The sequence below is a fragment of the Brassica oleracea genome, chromosome C7 (assembly GCF_000695525.1).
Source record: "Brassica oleracea var. oleracea cultivar TO1000 chromosome C7, BOL, whole genome shotgun sequence".
NCBI lineage: Eukaryota > Viridiplantae > Streptophyta > Magnoliopsida > Brassicales > Brassicaceae > Brassica > Brassica oleracea.
The window spans coordinates 28710818-28725832 of record NC_027754.1 but is presented as its reverse complement, the minus strand read 5'-3'; the positions used below and the strand labels follow the sequence as shown (position 1 = coordinate 28725832).

Below are 15015 nucleotides of genomic sequence, written 5' to 3'. Positions count from 1 at the left end.
CAGTTCCATCAGCTATTGTTGTAGTTGTTTCTAAAAATGCATCACTAACCATATCTTGAACCCTATCATGATCTACCATTTGCTCCTGATCTTGATGATAATTATATTCATTATGCAAATGATTCGGTTCTTCACTATGATGATCATCCTCAAAATTATTATTACTACTACTAGCTTTATTTCCCCCATAACCCTCTCCATGTTGATACCAAATGTAGTACTGTGGTGTAAATCCTCTGTTTACTAAATGCTTCCATACAGTTTCACTACGTGCAAATTTTGAATTCTTGCATTTTCGACAGGGGCAGAACATCTTACCGCTTTCCTGTGTGATCGGTGTACAGCCCGCCTGGTGCATGAATGTCTCTAGCCCGCTCAGAAATGCGTTCGTCACCCTCCCGTCGGAATCTTTGTGCAAATACATCCAACTCCGTAACTCGTAAATACTACCGCCACCGGCCATTTTTTTCTTAAATTTTTTTTGAAATTTTTTTTTTCTGATTTTTTTTGCCGTTTGTGTGTTGTGAGGAAGAGAGTTGTGAGAAATGACATATATATAGAGAAATTTTCGAGTTGGGTAGTTGAAATATAACAACGATTTTACAAGGAATATTTTACATGGATTTTACATGGTTTTAACATAATATTTACAACGACTTTACGACGAAATTAGGTAAGTTAAAGCGCATTGAATACACGTTTTCACCTAAATATAACGGTAACATGTTTCGTTGTAATGTCGATGTAATGATTACGACGTATTTCTCATTCACGTACATTCGTCGTAAACTTACATGGATTTTACGACGAAAACTGTTCGTCGTAAATTTACATGACGTTTACGATGAAAGTTGGATTCCTCGTAACTTCGTTGTAAACACCATGTAAATTTACGACGAAATATTTTTGTCGTAAATTTTCGTTGTTATGGGCACGTTTTCTTGTAGTGATAATTCTAGTAACACTTTCTTTCTTTTTTATTGCTGTTTTGACTAAATTATAAGACATGTATATATTTGATAATACAAACGATATCTTTCTGTTTGAGTGAGGCAATAATGTAACCAACCACTTACGATCCTTGACAGTTTGCAAAATCAATCAGATCATAATAAATTCTGATTTAGTAATAGTTTTGGTTTTAGGGGGTTATTGGGCAAAGAATTCTAGAGGAATTATTAAATTTTGAGATTCCGTTGTTATTGGTTTGTGAATTTTTAAAATCTAAATAGAATTCATTGTTATTGGGGTGATGATTTTTAAATTCCACTCAAAATCCTTTGTTATTGGAAAAGTTTAGTTTCCATTGATTTTAAGATTCTATTAAAATCTATTGTTATTGGGATGTAAATTTTCTTTGTTTTTACTCATAATACTCAACTTTGAGAATATCATCTATACCCATAAGATTTTTGAAACCAATGTAATAAAATACACTTACATACAAAAACTCAAATTGAAGAATAAAATAATATACAAATCACAACTTTAACATAATACAATTCACAATTAAAAAAAAATAGAAAAAATATTAAAAATTTAAAATAAAAATTGTAAAAATAGTTTTAAAAAGCACTTTCGAATTTTTTTAAAAAACATTTCAAAAATAATAATTCAATTTTTTTTACAAAAATTCAAATTTAAAACATATATTTCAAAATTATATAAAATTTTTTTATTATTATTTATTATTTATATATCTATAAAGTAAAAAGTAAAAAGTAGCTTACCTCTTTAATAAAGAAAATATTTGTGAAAATATTCTTTTAACAAAGGTAAACATGAATTGTGGTACAAAAAATGGGGTAAACTTGAAATTCTCCCCATTTTAAAAGTAGTTTTATGTTTAATGAAAGGTGTATGTATTGCTACCTAGTTCAATTATTTAACTTTAGAGTTTATGGTTAAGATACTTTATAAGAAAGCGTGCCAAGGAATTATGCACTAGCCGACTTCAAGTGAAGTCTTCAAGACTATTAAAAAAATTAGGGTTAAAAGATAAAAATAAATTATCCAATTTCAACCAAATTTGCCTATTAAAACCCTAGCATTTTCTCCATATTCTTCACACAAAACATCACAAACTTTGTAAAAGAAAGTGTTTAATTTTTTTATAGGGATATTACCTATAATAATTCAAATGATACATATAATGACTATACTAATGCATAAACTTTCTTAATTACTGTACTAGATCACATGGGTAACCAAAATACAAAAAAACCAGCATTCCTTTAAGTATTAACGAAACTGCCATTGAATTAATTTAATAATTAATTGACTAATATTTTCCAAAAAAACCAAAACCCCTTTGTCGACACTTCTTCTCCTTCGTAATCTCAGTTCACCTTTTCTCCACATTGAACCTCCATCTCCGACAACCTCATCTCAGTTGCAGTCGCCTTGCGTTTCGTTACCTCCTCTCTAAGCCGGCGTCGTCCCTGCACACGATGAACCCTAACTCCAAACCCTAACTCCAATTTGGCTTCGTCACATCCGCCTCAAAATCAAAGAAAATTGAAACTGTAAGTGCTAAATATATTCATTTCTTAACATATTTTCTTTGATTCCATGTTAAATTTCAATAATCCTAATTTCCAATTTTATTTCTGACAAATTGAAAATTGGTTCTGTTTTTTTTTTCTTTTCAAAACCCTAATTATCAGATTGAAAATCGATTTGTCTTTTCTAATTTCTAATTTCTCTGTGTATAATCTGGATGAATGATATTTATTAAGTTTGCTCTTTTTTTTTTTAAGGAATGGCCTCATCTTCGGGTACCAAGAAGTATCCTCCGCGGCTTTACGAGATTGGTAAAATGCCTATTCAATCTCGGAGCATGAACCACAGTTGTTTTCTGTCCAACCTTCAAGTAATGAAAGAGTCTGTCGGTGAAGACGTTTGGCTTGAGTTAAGAGAATCAGCTGTAGGCATGATTATCAAGCTGAAGGAGTTGGAGTACACTTGGTCTGCAAAACATGTTCATTATTTTCTGGTGAATCAATTGGCGATTCAGTGCAGTCATGAAGTTTGGTCTTTGATAGAAGACCAGCCATTGAGGTTCTCTCCGTATGAGTTTGAAGATATTACAAGGTTAAATTGTGATCCCTTTGACACGCAAGAACAAAGGGATGTGGCTCATGAAGACTTTTGGGTGGAGATGAAAGTTCCAATTTCTGAAGGACCCAAGTTGAATGAACTTCAAGCCCTTTTTCCGATCATCAGAAATTGGCCTAGAGAGAAGCGTGTAATGGTTGGCTTGTTGTGTCTACTATCCATTGGCATATTTGGCATTTCAAGCAATAGTAGAATACCTCTGCATTTGGCGAAAAGGGTGATGGATCCAGCAGCTTTCCAGCGCCATCCATGGGGTCGTTTAGCATTAACCAGCCTTGTGGATTCTATTAAAGTGGTGACATACGAAGAAAAGAAGAGTTACACACTACATGGCTGTGTTCATGCATTGCTTATTTGAATATACGAGTCTGTGCCAGGTTTAGGAGAGATATATGGGCATCAAATAGAGGAAGCTGAGGTTCCGCTTCTATCATGGCATGGTTCTCGTCAGCGTATCAACTTCCCAAACTTCTGTGCACAGGAAAAGAAAAAATATCAGAAGGTATGATTATTTTCTTTGCAATTATTTTTCTTATTTTTTTTACTTAATTAGTGTTCTACTTTACAATGCAGATTCGTGTAAGGCATATGATTGTAAAGGCAATGGAGGATAGATATCCGAAATGGGGCGAAGATAAACCGCCTGATGATTTGGATAACATGATAGTTGACATCCTCAATGATCAGCTAAATGACAAATTTTGGGATGTAGTACCACTTACCAAGTGCCAGAAGAGAAAAACTCAAGTCAGTGCACCTAGTGTTCCCGAAAGAGTGGATACGAGCCCCTCCACAAAATGAAGGAATGAGAAAGAAACTGCACCAGAAATGGTATGTATCACATGTTATTGAACATTTTTGTTTTGTTAGTATCTAAACTTTTTTGGTTTGTGAGTTTTGAAGGAAGAATCTCATACTGATATGCCCATCAACAACAGCATCATACAAAAGTTGGTTGAGGCTGTTAACAACTTGTCTGGAAGAGTAGAAACCATGGATGTTAGTGTAGCTGAAAGGGTTACTAAGACATTGGAAGCTTCTGTACAAGCTCAGGTGGAAGCTAGAATGGCTTTATTTGAGACTGAGATGAAGAACAAGATGGCCATATTAGAGGAAGACATAAATGTTCTTAAAGGGAAGGATGAAGAAAAAGTTACATCCAATGCCGGCAACTCCAAAGCACATGAAGACGACGACGCTTGTAGCAACACGATGGTATGTTTATATTGTCATCTACTGTTTTTTTTATACAAAATACTAACTGATTTTTTATACTTGACAGTCCTGGATGGTTCAGACAAAAAAAGGTTCAGCTGATAGTTTACCAATAAAACGTGTCGTAAAAAAGGAGAAGAAGATTAACAAGACGATGCCAGGGAAAAAAGTGAAGATAGAGAAAACATTTTCTATCCCACAGCTAAATGACCAATCCATTTCTACAGAGGATTGGGAAAATCATCTAAAATGGCAGAAAAGTGTAAAGTGTAGACTGGCGTTGGAAGCTCTAGCTTCAATTTTGGAGGAGCCTACACGCAAAAGAAAAACCAAGCTGACAAAGACTCAAGTTTTTTCATACGTAGGGAATTCAACAATGAAACGTATCATATCTGGTAAAACGGTCTCCAAGGAATCTTATGACCCATTAGCTAAGGTGGCTCCAGAGAAATTGAAGAAAGTATTGGACTTCATTAAGTCTGATCTGTAAGTTTCCTCTCTTCCATCCTACCTTGTTCTTTTTTTAATTGTCTTATGAGATCTCTGGTCTTATTCTTTGTTTTTCTTCTTTGTAGGGAAGATGCTGAGTCTGGTTATGGAGATAGAAGTGCAAGATTTTATTTGACCTTGTTGCTACCAAGAGAAGCTTGGCCAACAAAGAATTATGGCTGGTTGCATGACTCTGTAAGTTTATGTTTGGGATTTGTTTGGCTGAGTGTCCATTATGAATAAATCCATTCTGATTGTGGTCTTTGTAATGTCACAGCACATGGCTGCAGCAATGCATATGTTTCACAGACGCTCCATCCAATCCCAGTCTCCATATTATTCTCCTCGAATTGCATTCCATGACCGATGGTTTGTGAACTCATGGGTTAACGACTACAAAAAGTATGATGAGACAAATGAGTTGCCAGAACATTTTAGCATGGCTTTTAATGGAGAATACCCAGCTGAATTTGTCACGGGTAAGAAGTGGCTTAAAGATGTTGACTCTCTCTTCCTCTGCCACCATGTCAACGGCGACCACTGGGTTGCTCTTCATATCGATCTGCAGAAGGAGGTAATACATGTGTATGATAGCATTCGAACTTGGGTGCCTGATAAGAAGATGCAATAGGAGTGCATGCCGTTTACAAAAATGCTTCCTGCATTGCTTAACAAGATGGTCGATCCTAAGTTGAGAACAAATCCTGACAAGCAGTTCACCTACCATAGGTACAAGAAGATCCCCCAAAATGAAGACCCAGGAGATTGCGGCCTGTACACTCTGAAATACATTGAATGTTTAGCTCTGGGTATAATTTTGTAGGCTTAAGTGATCAGATCATACCAGCAATGCGATTGAAGATGGCTGCAGAGATTTATGATGAGGTGGCTATGGAGGATTAGGAAGTATAACTTGTAGTCTGTTTTTTTTTTTCTCGGATGTATAACTGTAGGTTTTTACTTATTTTTGGATGGTATTTTCTTGTTCTCGGATGTGTAATTTGGATGTTTAACGTTGATGGTTACTTTGTTTAATTATGGCTCGTCTCTTTCACATTTTCAGCTCACTACAAATTCTGGAAAAAGACAAACTAAATCAACCATAATATAATGACAAAAGTCTCAAACTAAATCGAAAACTTATCACTTAAGAGGACATGTTGTAGAATTATGACCACTCTGGTTACAAATTCGACATGTGTGTTCCTTCCGTGGCCGCTTCTTAATTGCAACTTTCTCCAAAATGGATTTATGTCTTGATTTTTTTGGCCTCCCCGGTGGTTTGCGGACCTCGGGTGGTAAACATATCCTCTTGGCAAGCGCTTCTGGAATTGGAAGGACGTCATCTTTGGGCATAACAGCTGTGTAGTACGCATTGTACAGGTATTGCTTCCGATAGTAATGATGACAAAGTGATATACACGACATCTTTCTAGCTTCCGCAGCAGCTATAGCATGAGCACATGGTAGCTTCTCCAAATCAAATCTACGGCAAGAACATTTCTTCTCGGTCAGGTTTACAATCAGAAGCGTTCCTTTGTATTTCCCTTGCAAAAATGTTCCATCAACCACGACAACCTTCCTCATATATGGAAATCCAGCAATGCTAGCGCCGAATGCAAGGAATAAGTACTTAAATCTGTTGTTTGTATCAACTTCCAGTCGAGTTAAAGTCCCTGGATTTGACATTCTAATCATGTGCAGGTAAGTAGGTAATTCCTCATATCCACTCTCTGCTGAACCCATTACGAGATCTCTAGCAACTATAAGTGTAGGATGAGATTTCCAGTAATCCATCTGCAATAAACAATAAACAGTAACCGATTTAAAAGGAAGTAAAGGCTGGAGAAGAGACTATATTTGAAGCACAAGTTTATTCAACCTTGATTCCGAAGCTCATGTTCATAGCACTAGAAACATGACGTGGCAAAATTGATGGATCAACCCCACCAATATAGTCTTTGTACAAGAGTCCAAGAATCTCGGGAGTAGCTTGTCGGGAACGAGATGAGCGTTCTGTTATGGAGCAGGTATGTTCATCTACAAATACTCGGACTGTAAACTTGAAAGAGTTACCTACTGGCGTAGCTCTTAGCTTCCATGTACATCCTTTTAGCCAACAGTTTACAAAGAGCAGTGTCCGCGTTGATGCAATGACATCAAAATCAAACTTGTGGACAACTGAACATATCTTCAGACGTGCCTCCAATGCATCTTTTGAATCGTAACTCTGCCCCACGTCAAATTTCAATGAGCGCAAATCGGACATACTCATTGGAGAGTCTCTTTCTTCTGTCTTTCTTGCATAAATCAGCTTTGTAGACGATCCATGAACATCTTCTACATGGTTTGGTTGAAGCCCGTATGTAGTAAAGTTTTCATCATCAGATGTTTCTCCATCAGAATCATCGCAGTAATCGAATCGATCACCCTCTTCGTCCGTATCTTCTTCGTCTTCAGACAACGAGTCATCTCCATGTATGGGTTGTTTCTGATCTTCACCAGCTCCTTCTCCAGCAATTTTTTTTCAATTTAAACTCCACACATAGCCGAACGTTCTCGACTTTGCAAACACCCAAGAATGCATGAAACTGCCTATCGTTTCCTATTTTCACAGGTGGTGTATTGATGCTTTGATTGTGTAGATTCTGCTTCGGAAAAAGGTACCTCAGTTCCAAGTCGTTTTCTGCAAAATCAACTCCATAATCCTCAAATATGATTTTCAAAAGTCCTCAAATCGAGTGTCCTCATTCACAGCAACTATTATGCTACCTCGATCATTGTCTACTTCAAATAACCACTTAGTTTTCTCAAATTTCCACTTCCCAGAGACGAGAATCATGTGATCCATTATTCTCCTATCAATATGAATTAAAAGATACTGTTGTAGATCCCCATGAAAGTGGACCTAAAATTTATGAATCAGAGGTAGCAAGAACAAGAAGACGACAGAGAACGTATAACCTAATTGGAAACGTGGTGTAATCTGATTCTTAACTTACACCAACTTTTAAAAATGTTTTAACCGGAGGTTTAAATTAATTTAAACCGAAAACAAATTGATTCCAACCAAAATTAAAAATTCATTTAAACCAAAAATAATCTAAACTGAACCAAGTTATACCAAACCGAAATCTTAGTGAATTTAACCAGAAATTAAAATTTTGTGGATAAGTCTACTACAATAAGTGTTAATCTGGTAATTAAAATTTGATTTAAAAGTCTGCCGTCAAAGATGGCAATTTTAAAAATCTGCTACCAAATGAATATAAAAGTCGACCAAAAATTTAAATCGGATAAACATATCTTTCATAAAAATTTATGTCTATTACTCTTAAAAAGTCGGTTGAAGGTAATTTTAAATCGGTCTAAAAAATCTAACTGATACGATATAAAACTGCCAATTTTAAAAAATCTGTCACTTCATTCGATAGACTAAAACAGATAAATCTATTGACGACATTAAATCGGACAGATAAATCAGCCATCTTTAAAAAATCTGTTGTAACTTAAAGGTCTGCTACCAAATACTCGGCAGATATAAATTTAACAGCAGGTTTAATTAACAGATTTATATCACAATAGATTTGTTTTTTTGTCAAATAAATCTACCGACGATTTTTTTTTCAAAATTTAAATGGCAATTTTGTAATATACTTTTCTGCTCACAACTGTAAAAAAGGACATTTTCGACCATAAAAATATTTTAGTAATTTTGAACTTTTAAGATTTATTCTAGTAATAACTCAAGTAATTTGACTCGTTTTAGTAAACTTCCCTTTTTCTTATAACGTAGATTACAAAACCCTTATAACCCGACTCATATATTTATCAATGGCTTATTCAAAGATTGCTCTCTTCCTCATTTTGAATATCATTTTCTTCACCTTTGTCAGCTCGAATCCAGTCCCTTACCGCAAACCCACTTGTAAAAATGCTCTTAAATTCAAGGTTTGTGCCAATGTGTTGGATTTGGTTAAGGTTTCTCTACCACAAAGATCCAAATGTTGCGGACTTATCAAAGGTCTAGTTGATCTCGAAGCCGCGGTTTGTCTTTGCACCGCCTTAAAAGCTGATCTCCTTGGCCTCAAACTAAATGTTCCAATTTCACTAAGTGTTATCTTAAACCAGTGTGGTAAGAAGGTTCCATCTGGTTTCAAATGTGCCTAAGGTTGCGCAGTTTTAAACTGAGACTCTAAACCATTGCTTCAAAAGTTCGTTTCTAGTTTTGAGATTTCTATTTGTTTCTACCAGTATCCATTGTTGTACTTTTTTACATGTTTAATCAATGAAATAATAAGGTTTGATTCAAAAAATTAAAATCAAATGTTGCTTATTCTTTTTAATTAACGGATGCTCTTAATTTTCAGTGTTACGTTTTATTAGAGTGTCATACCATGAACCTTTTAAACTTAACAACGAACGTGAAATGGATGCAACCATGGATGCAACCGACTGAATATTTTACTTATTATATTCTTATTAGCACGTACTTAATCATGCATGCCATCATGGTATACTCTGTCACTGTCGCCACATATTAATCATTTGAAAAGTTAATATTAAGAGGAGCATGATTTTAATGATTGGATGAGACCTGACCAGCAAATAATTAAATCACCAACACAAGTATAGTGTTTAAATAAAAAAGGTATTATTACTTGTCCCAGTTCCAAAATTTAGATAAAATTACTAGAAAGATCAAATCGCTAAATAATAAAAGAAATTGAAAACATGTATCGAACATAAATGAATAACCGAATGTCCATCCCTAGCTAAAGAAGAAAATGTTATAAAGAGTAAAAAACAATGAAAATAATTTTTGAATAATATCAACGATTAATTAATTCGAAAAATTAAGGCATATAATTTGTAGATTGTAACAAATGGAATGATTAGCAAACTAAAACACATTGATAAATTATTTAAATATTTGATGTACATTATTATTCCAAATGCTAAAAAGAAAATCTGGCAATAAATGCAACCGAAGGATAAAGAGAAACAATATGCGGACACAAACTAGATGCAAGTTAATCAAAATAAGTTAGTTGCATTACAAGAAAACTAAAAACAGACACATAACAATTGTTGGTAAACTGTAAAATGAATCCAAAAGTAACTAGACAAGTGGGATTGAATAGCAATTATATTTTTGTTCAATTTTTAGTGATAAATATTTTCAAAAATATCAGTTTAGTTACTGCAGCAACACATAAAAATGGAATATACATTATAGATACACAAGTTTTCAATTAAATATAGTGATATTTTAAAATTAAAATATAGTTAAAATAATAAAAATTCAATAACACAAATATAAGAATTAGGAAGAAGAACCTAACTACTTAGCCAAAAAAAATTCTACAATTTCAAATCGTTACTAAATATGATAATATCAAAGGGTACTAATGAATATTAATATACAATTAAAATTTTCATGATCTGAACTTGAAATCATAATTTTCTATTCTTTGGTGTTCAATTCCCGTCAAAAATTTAAATTGATGTAAATATCAATTTTCTGTTTGGTTTGACTTTTTCACAAGATTATGCATCTGTGCCATATTTTATGCATAGCGTTTTACATATTTAAATCCATGTTATTTTATGTATTTTATATAAATAAGAAAATGGGACAAATCACATATTTACTAATATTTAATAACGTTTTGGCGACGTAGCTATTTTCTGGCTGGTTCCCATTCTGTAACTAAAATCAAACATATTTGTTTTAACATGTTACCAAGATTAATTTATAAGCTTGATGTATAATTCCAGTAACACTTTCTTTCTTTTTATTGCTGTTTTGATTAAATTATAAGAAATTTATATATTTGATAATACAAACGTTATCTTTCTGTTTCGGTGAGGCAATAATATAATGGTTATTGCATTACATGTAATCAATTTAAAACATTAATACATACAATTTGTAGATATGATTAGATTGAATGATTAGCAAACTAAAGTACATAGACAAATTATTAAAATAGTCTCTTTATATTAAACCAAATTCTGAAAAGAAATCTTGCAATATTTGAAACTTAAGGGCTAAAGAAAGCCAATATGCAGACACAAACTAGATGCAAGATAATCAAAAATAAGTTACACGCATTAACAAATTAAAAAACTCAAAATAGACAAAGAAAAATTATTGGTAAACCGAAAAATGAATCCAAATGTAACTAGACCAACAGGGGTAGAATAAAAACTAATTGTTTTGTTCAAGTTTAATGATAAATATTATCGAAAAAATCATTTTTAGTTATTTCAGTGACGCATAAAATGAAATATACATTATCGATACACAAACATTACATAAGACAAACCTTTTGGCTTAGACAAAAAGTTTTCTACAATTTCAAACATTACTCATTATGATAATATCAGAGTGATCTAAATCTTAATATTCAATAAGAAAATTCAATATTTGAATCACATAAAATCATAAGTTTCTATTCTGTTGGGTTCTATTCCCGTAAAAAAAGATTAAAACTGATATAAATATCGATTTTATGTTTGGTTTGACTGCTTTACAAAATTTGGCATGATTGCTATATTTATGTATAGTGTTTTACATTTAAATCTGTGTTATTTTGTGTATTTTATAAAATGGGATGAATCACATATTTACTAATACATAAAACCTTTCTGGCGACTTATCTATTTTCTGGTTAGTTCTTTTTCAGTAACTAAAATCAAGCCGTTTTGTATTAACATGTTATAAATTTTTATATCTGGAGAAAGTGGCAGAGCATAACAAGATTAATTTATAAGCTTGATGTAAAGTTCCAATTGCACCTTTTTTTCTTCAGACCTGTTTTGATTAAATTATAAGACATGTATATATTCTATAATATTTGAGTGAGACAATAATATACTCCCTCCGTTTTATATTGTAAGTAGTTTTAGCAAAAAATGTTTGTTTCACAATATAAGTAGTTTTCATATTTCAATGCACATTTTCTCTTTATTGGATATTGTGTAACCAATCAAATAATGCTAGCTTTTTTATAATAGGTTGAGTTTATTAATTAAATAATATTGTTTACAAAAACAATATTTTTTTAATATTAGTGTTTAACTAAAACTACTGGAACAGAGGGAGTAATTAATGTTTATTGCATGTTACATGTAACCAACCACTTACGATCCTTAACGATTTGCAAGATCAACCTTAATGTTTCCATTTTCATTGAGTTTAATATTAACCCAGTGTGATAAGTATTGGGAGATCGATGAGATCGATCATATCGGAATTATGGAAAATACAAAAATAAGGAAAAATCTATAAGAATCTGGAAAGACCAAGAATAGTAAAAAAAATTAACATTTATCTAATATGTTACACCATATTAGTTTAGAAAATTATATTGATTTATTCTCTGTAAAAACATATGTATCTTGTAACATTATTTGGATGAGAGTCTAATAATATTCTTCCTAAACACTTTTGTGTGCTATATTCTCATCAATCTATTATGGTATCAGAGCCTTGTTTGTTGACCCAAGTATAGTGGCCCAAGAAGGTTTATTATCAGTCCTAAAGTGGAATCCGGTTCAAGATAGACCGATAAAAGTTATCATCTCAAGGGGCTGTGTTGAGATCTCACATCGGAAGTTTAAAGTGACCAATATTGATATATAAAAATTTAGGTCAAATCCACTTATCGCCAATTGATTTTAAGAGCCGTGCCAACACTATAACTAACCGAAGCGGTTGAAAATAAAATGCCTCAGTTTTTCAAAAATGATATATTAAATACTATCTTATGTAGCAAAGGTAATTAAAAACTAACAAACAAAAGATTCATTTTAATAACATTTTAAAATTTTAAAATTACCTTTTTCTTTTTCTTTTTTAGCAACACGTTCATGAAACTAAGATGAACCTTTGGTTCAATACAAAGTTAGTAATTTTTATTTGGTCACTTAACTACTAAAATGTTATCACGTAACCACAAGAGCATAACAATCAGCCTTCTAAATTTCTCTTCGTCTAATCCCATATCCAGCGTATCTAACTCTATGTATGTAATCATTTTTATTATTTAGATTAAAATAATATTAATTAATCAAAGTGCCTTAATTAAAAACAGTAACTAACAAAAAGATGCCCTAGTAGTTTGTTTTTTAAATGGCTGTCATAGACAAAAGATTCATTTCTTACAACTAAGGTACGGATTGGTTTTAAGTTTGAAACCTATTGTGAAGTCAATTTTAACAGTAAGAGGGTTCCATCTGGTTTCCAATATGCCTCGAGATAGCACATTTTTAAACTGAGATTCTAAACTATTGCTGCAAAAATTCGTCTCTTGTTTTGAAATTTTTATGTGTTGCTACCAAGTATCAACTGTTGTACTTTTTACAAGTTTAATCAATGAAATAAAAAAATGGCTCAAAAATTAACAACCGAGTTGTTTATTATTATTAATTAATGGATACTCTTATTTTTTTAAGTAATGTGTTATAACCTGTACCGTACCATGAACCTCTTAAATTTTACCATGTACATAAAAGTCTAACGGAGAGATGTTCCATAAGATTTAAGAGAGAAATATTGAGAATTTTAGTTTTGAAATGTTCCTAAAGCAATAAAGATAATTTGTTCTTTAATCTTTGTGTTTCATAGATTTCCATAGTTAATATATATTTTCTAACTTCTGAAGTTTTTGTCCTTAATACCTAATTGGTCTTGATGTCTCTGTCTGTCCTTGGCATTAGCTAATTAATGTTCCCACTTGGTTGAATCTTATCTCAAACCCATGTGGTAAAAAGGTTCCATATGGTTTCTAATGTTCCTAGAGATAACACATTTTTAAACTGAGATTCTGAACTATTACTAAAAGTTGGATTCTTATTTTGAAGTTTCTGTTTAATTCTACCATTATCTATGTTGTACGTTTTTAACATGTTTTGTTGATGAAAAAATTGTGTTCTGGTTCGAAAAATAACAAAGGCATGTTGTTTATATTCTTGAATATTTTGATCCTCATATTTTTCAAATATTCATGTCATAACCATACCATACCAAAGAGCTTCTAAAGTTAACTTCGTAACCAATTAATTCATGAATTTAATCTAGTGTTACTGGCAAAACAACTGTGGAGATTGATACAATTCGTAGATTCTCTTCTTTGAGAGTTTTACGTAGACGATATCATCGATTATGCTTGCCTTTGCGTGCACCAGCAGCTGAGATTTTTTCTTACGTTTGGACAAGTTTTATGGCAGCTAGAGGTTTACTTACCTTGGGAATCAGACAAAAGGTACGTCCATGATTTCAGATACTAGTATGAGAATATCCTTGGATCCCTACGATCCCTACTAGACCATCTCGACCTTCCGCACGAGTCGTTCATCCACGTATGACAGTGAGTGAGTTAATCCATTGCCAAATGTGTGGAACGTAGAAATGCTAAAAAAAATTGGTTGCTCAAGATGATATACCACTTATTCGGAGTTTGGCCATAAGCCAATCCAATAGAGATGACAAATATAGTTGGAACTATACAAAAAGTGGGATGTATATGATTAAATCAGGATATTGGGTTGCAAGGAATATTATTTGTCAGGAACCTGAAGTAATAGTATCAGAGCCTAGTATCACAAAGCTTCAAGTCTTCGCTTAGAAAATCAATGTTCCACAAAAAAAGTGTCATCTAATATGGCAGATGCCTTCTGCCTACTTAGCAGTCACTGGGAACTTAACATGTAGTCATATGTGATGTGATAATCATTCTTATAGATGTGGAGAACCTGATTAATCAGTTAATCATGCGATTTTTTAGTGTCCACCTTGTTGGACCCAATTTTGGTCAATACCATAATGGGCCGCGATCAAAGACATGGGCCTTAAAGGGCCGGAGCCCGTAGCAAGAATACGAGCTCGAGAAGGAGTCACCGAGGTCGCGGAGATCGTGCAACAAGGAGCTGAGATCGCGGAGCTACCACAGAGATCTCGAAGTCGACTGACTATAAAGGAAGAGGAGTGGAAACAGAGGACACGTTGAAAACCCTAGAGAGAGCTACACACTTACATCGATCTTGTTGTCTTCCCACTTTTAGATTCTTTCTTTACCGATCTCGTTTGTATCACTCGATCTAGTTCAATTCATTGTATTCGATCTTATTCATCAATAAAATCCATTTTCACCTACTGGAAACTATTTAACATCGTTGTGTTCTAAA

The 15015-nt window shown here is 33.0% G+C and overlaps 2 protein-coding genes and 1 long non-coding RNA gene across 3 annotated transcripts; all 3 read left to right on the top strand.

Annotated features, from left to right (window-relative positions):
* Window positions 1–2321: 2321 nt before the first annotated feature.
* On the top strand, window positions 2322–3806 carry LOC106304612. The gene is made up of 3 exons (XR_001262786.1): window positions 2322–2525; window positions 2760–3619; window positions 3691–3806. It is a non-coding gene; the product is annotated as an uncharacterized LOC106304612 (long non-coding RNA).
* A 120-nt stretch (window positions 3807–3926) lies between these two features.
* On the top strand, window positions 3927–5749 carry LOC106304610. The gene is made up of 5 exons (XM_013741010.1): window positions 3927–3948; window positions 4021–4332; window positions 4400–4818; window positions 4908–5016; window positions 5099–5749. Exons 1-5 carry the CDS (start codon window positions 3946–3948, stop codon window positions 5450–5452), a joined length of 1197 nt encoding a protein of 398 aa, XP_013596464.1. The 5' UTR covers window positions 3927–3945; the 3' UTR covers window positions 5453–5749.
* Window positions 5750–8655: 2906 nt separating this feature from the next.
* LOC106305303 (14 kDa proline-rich protein DC2.15-like) lies at window positions 8656–8991 on the top strand. Its single transcript, XM_013741683.1, has one exon. The coding sequence runs from the start codon at window positions 8656–8658 to the stop codon at window positions 8989–8991; it is 336 nt and encodes a 111-aa protein (XP_013597137.1).
* Window positions 8992–15015: the final 6024 nt, after the last annotated feature.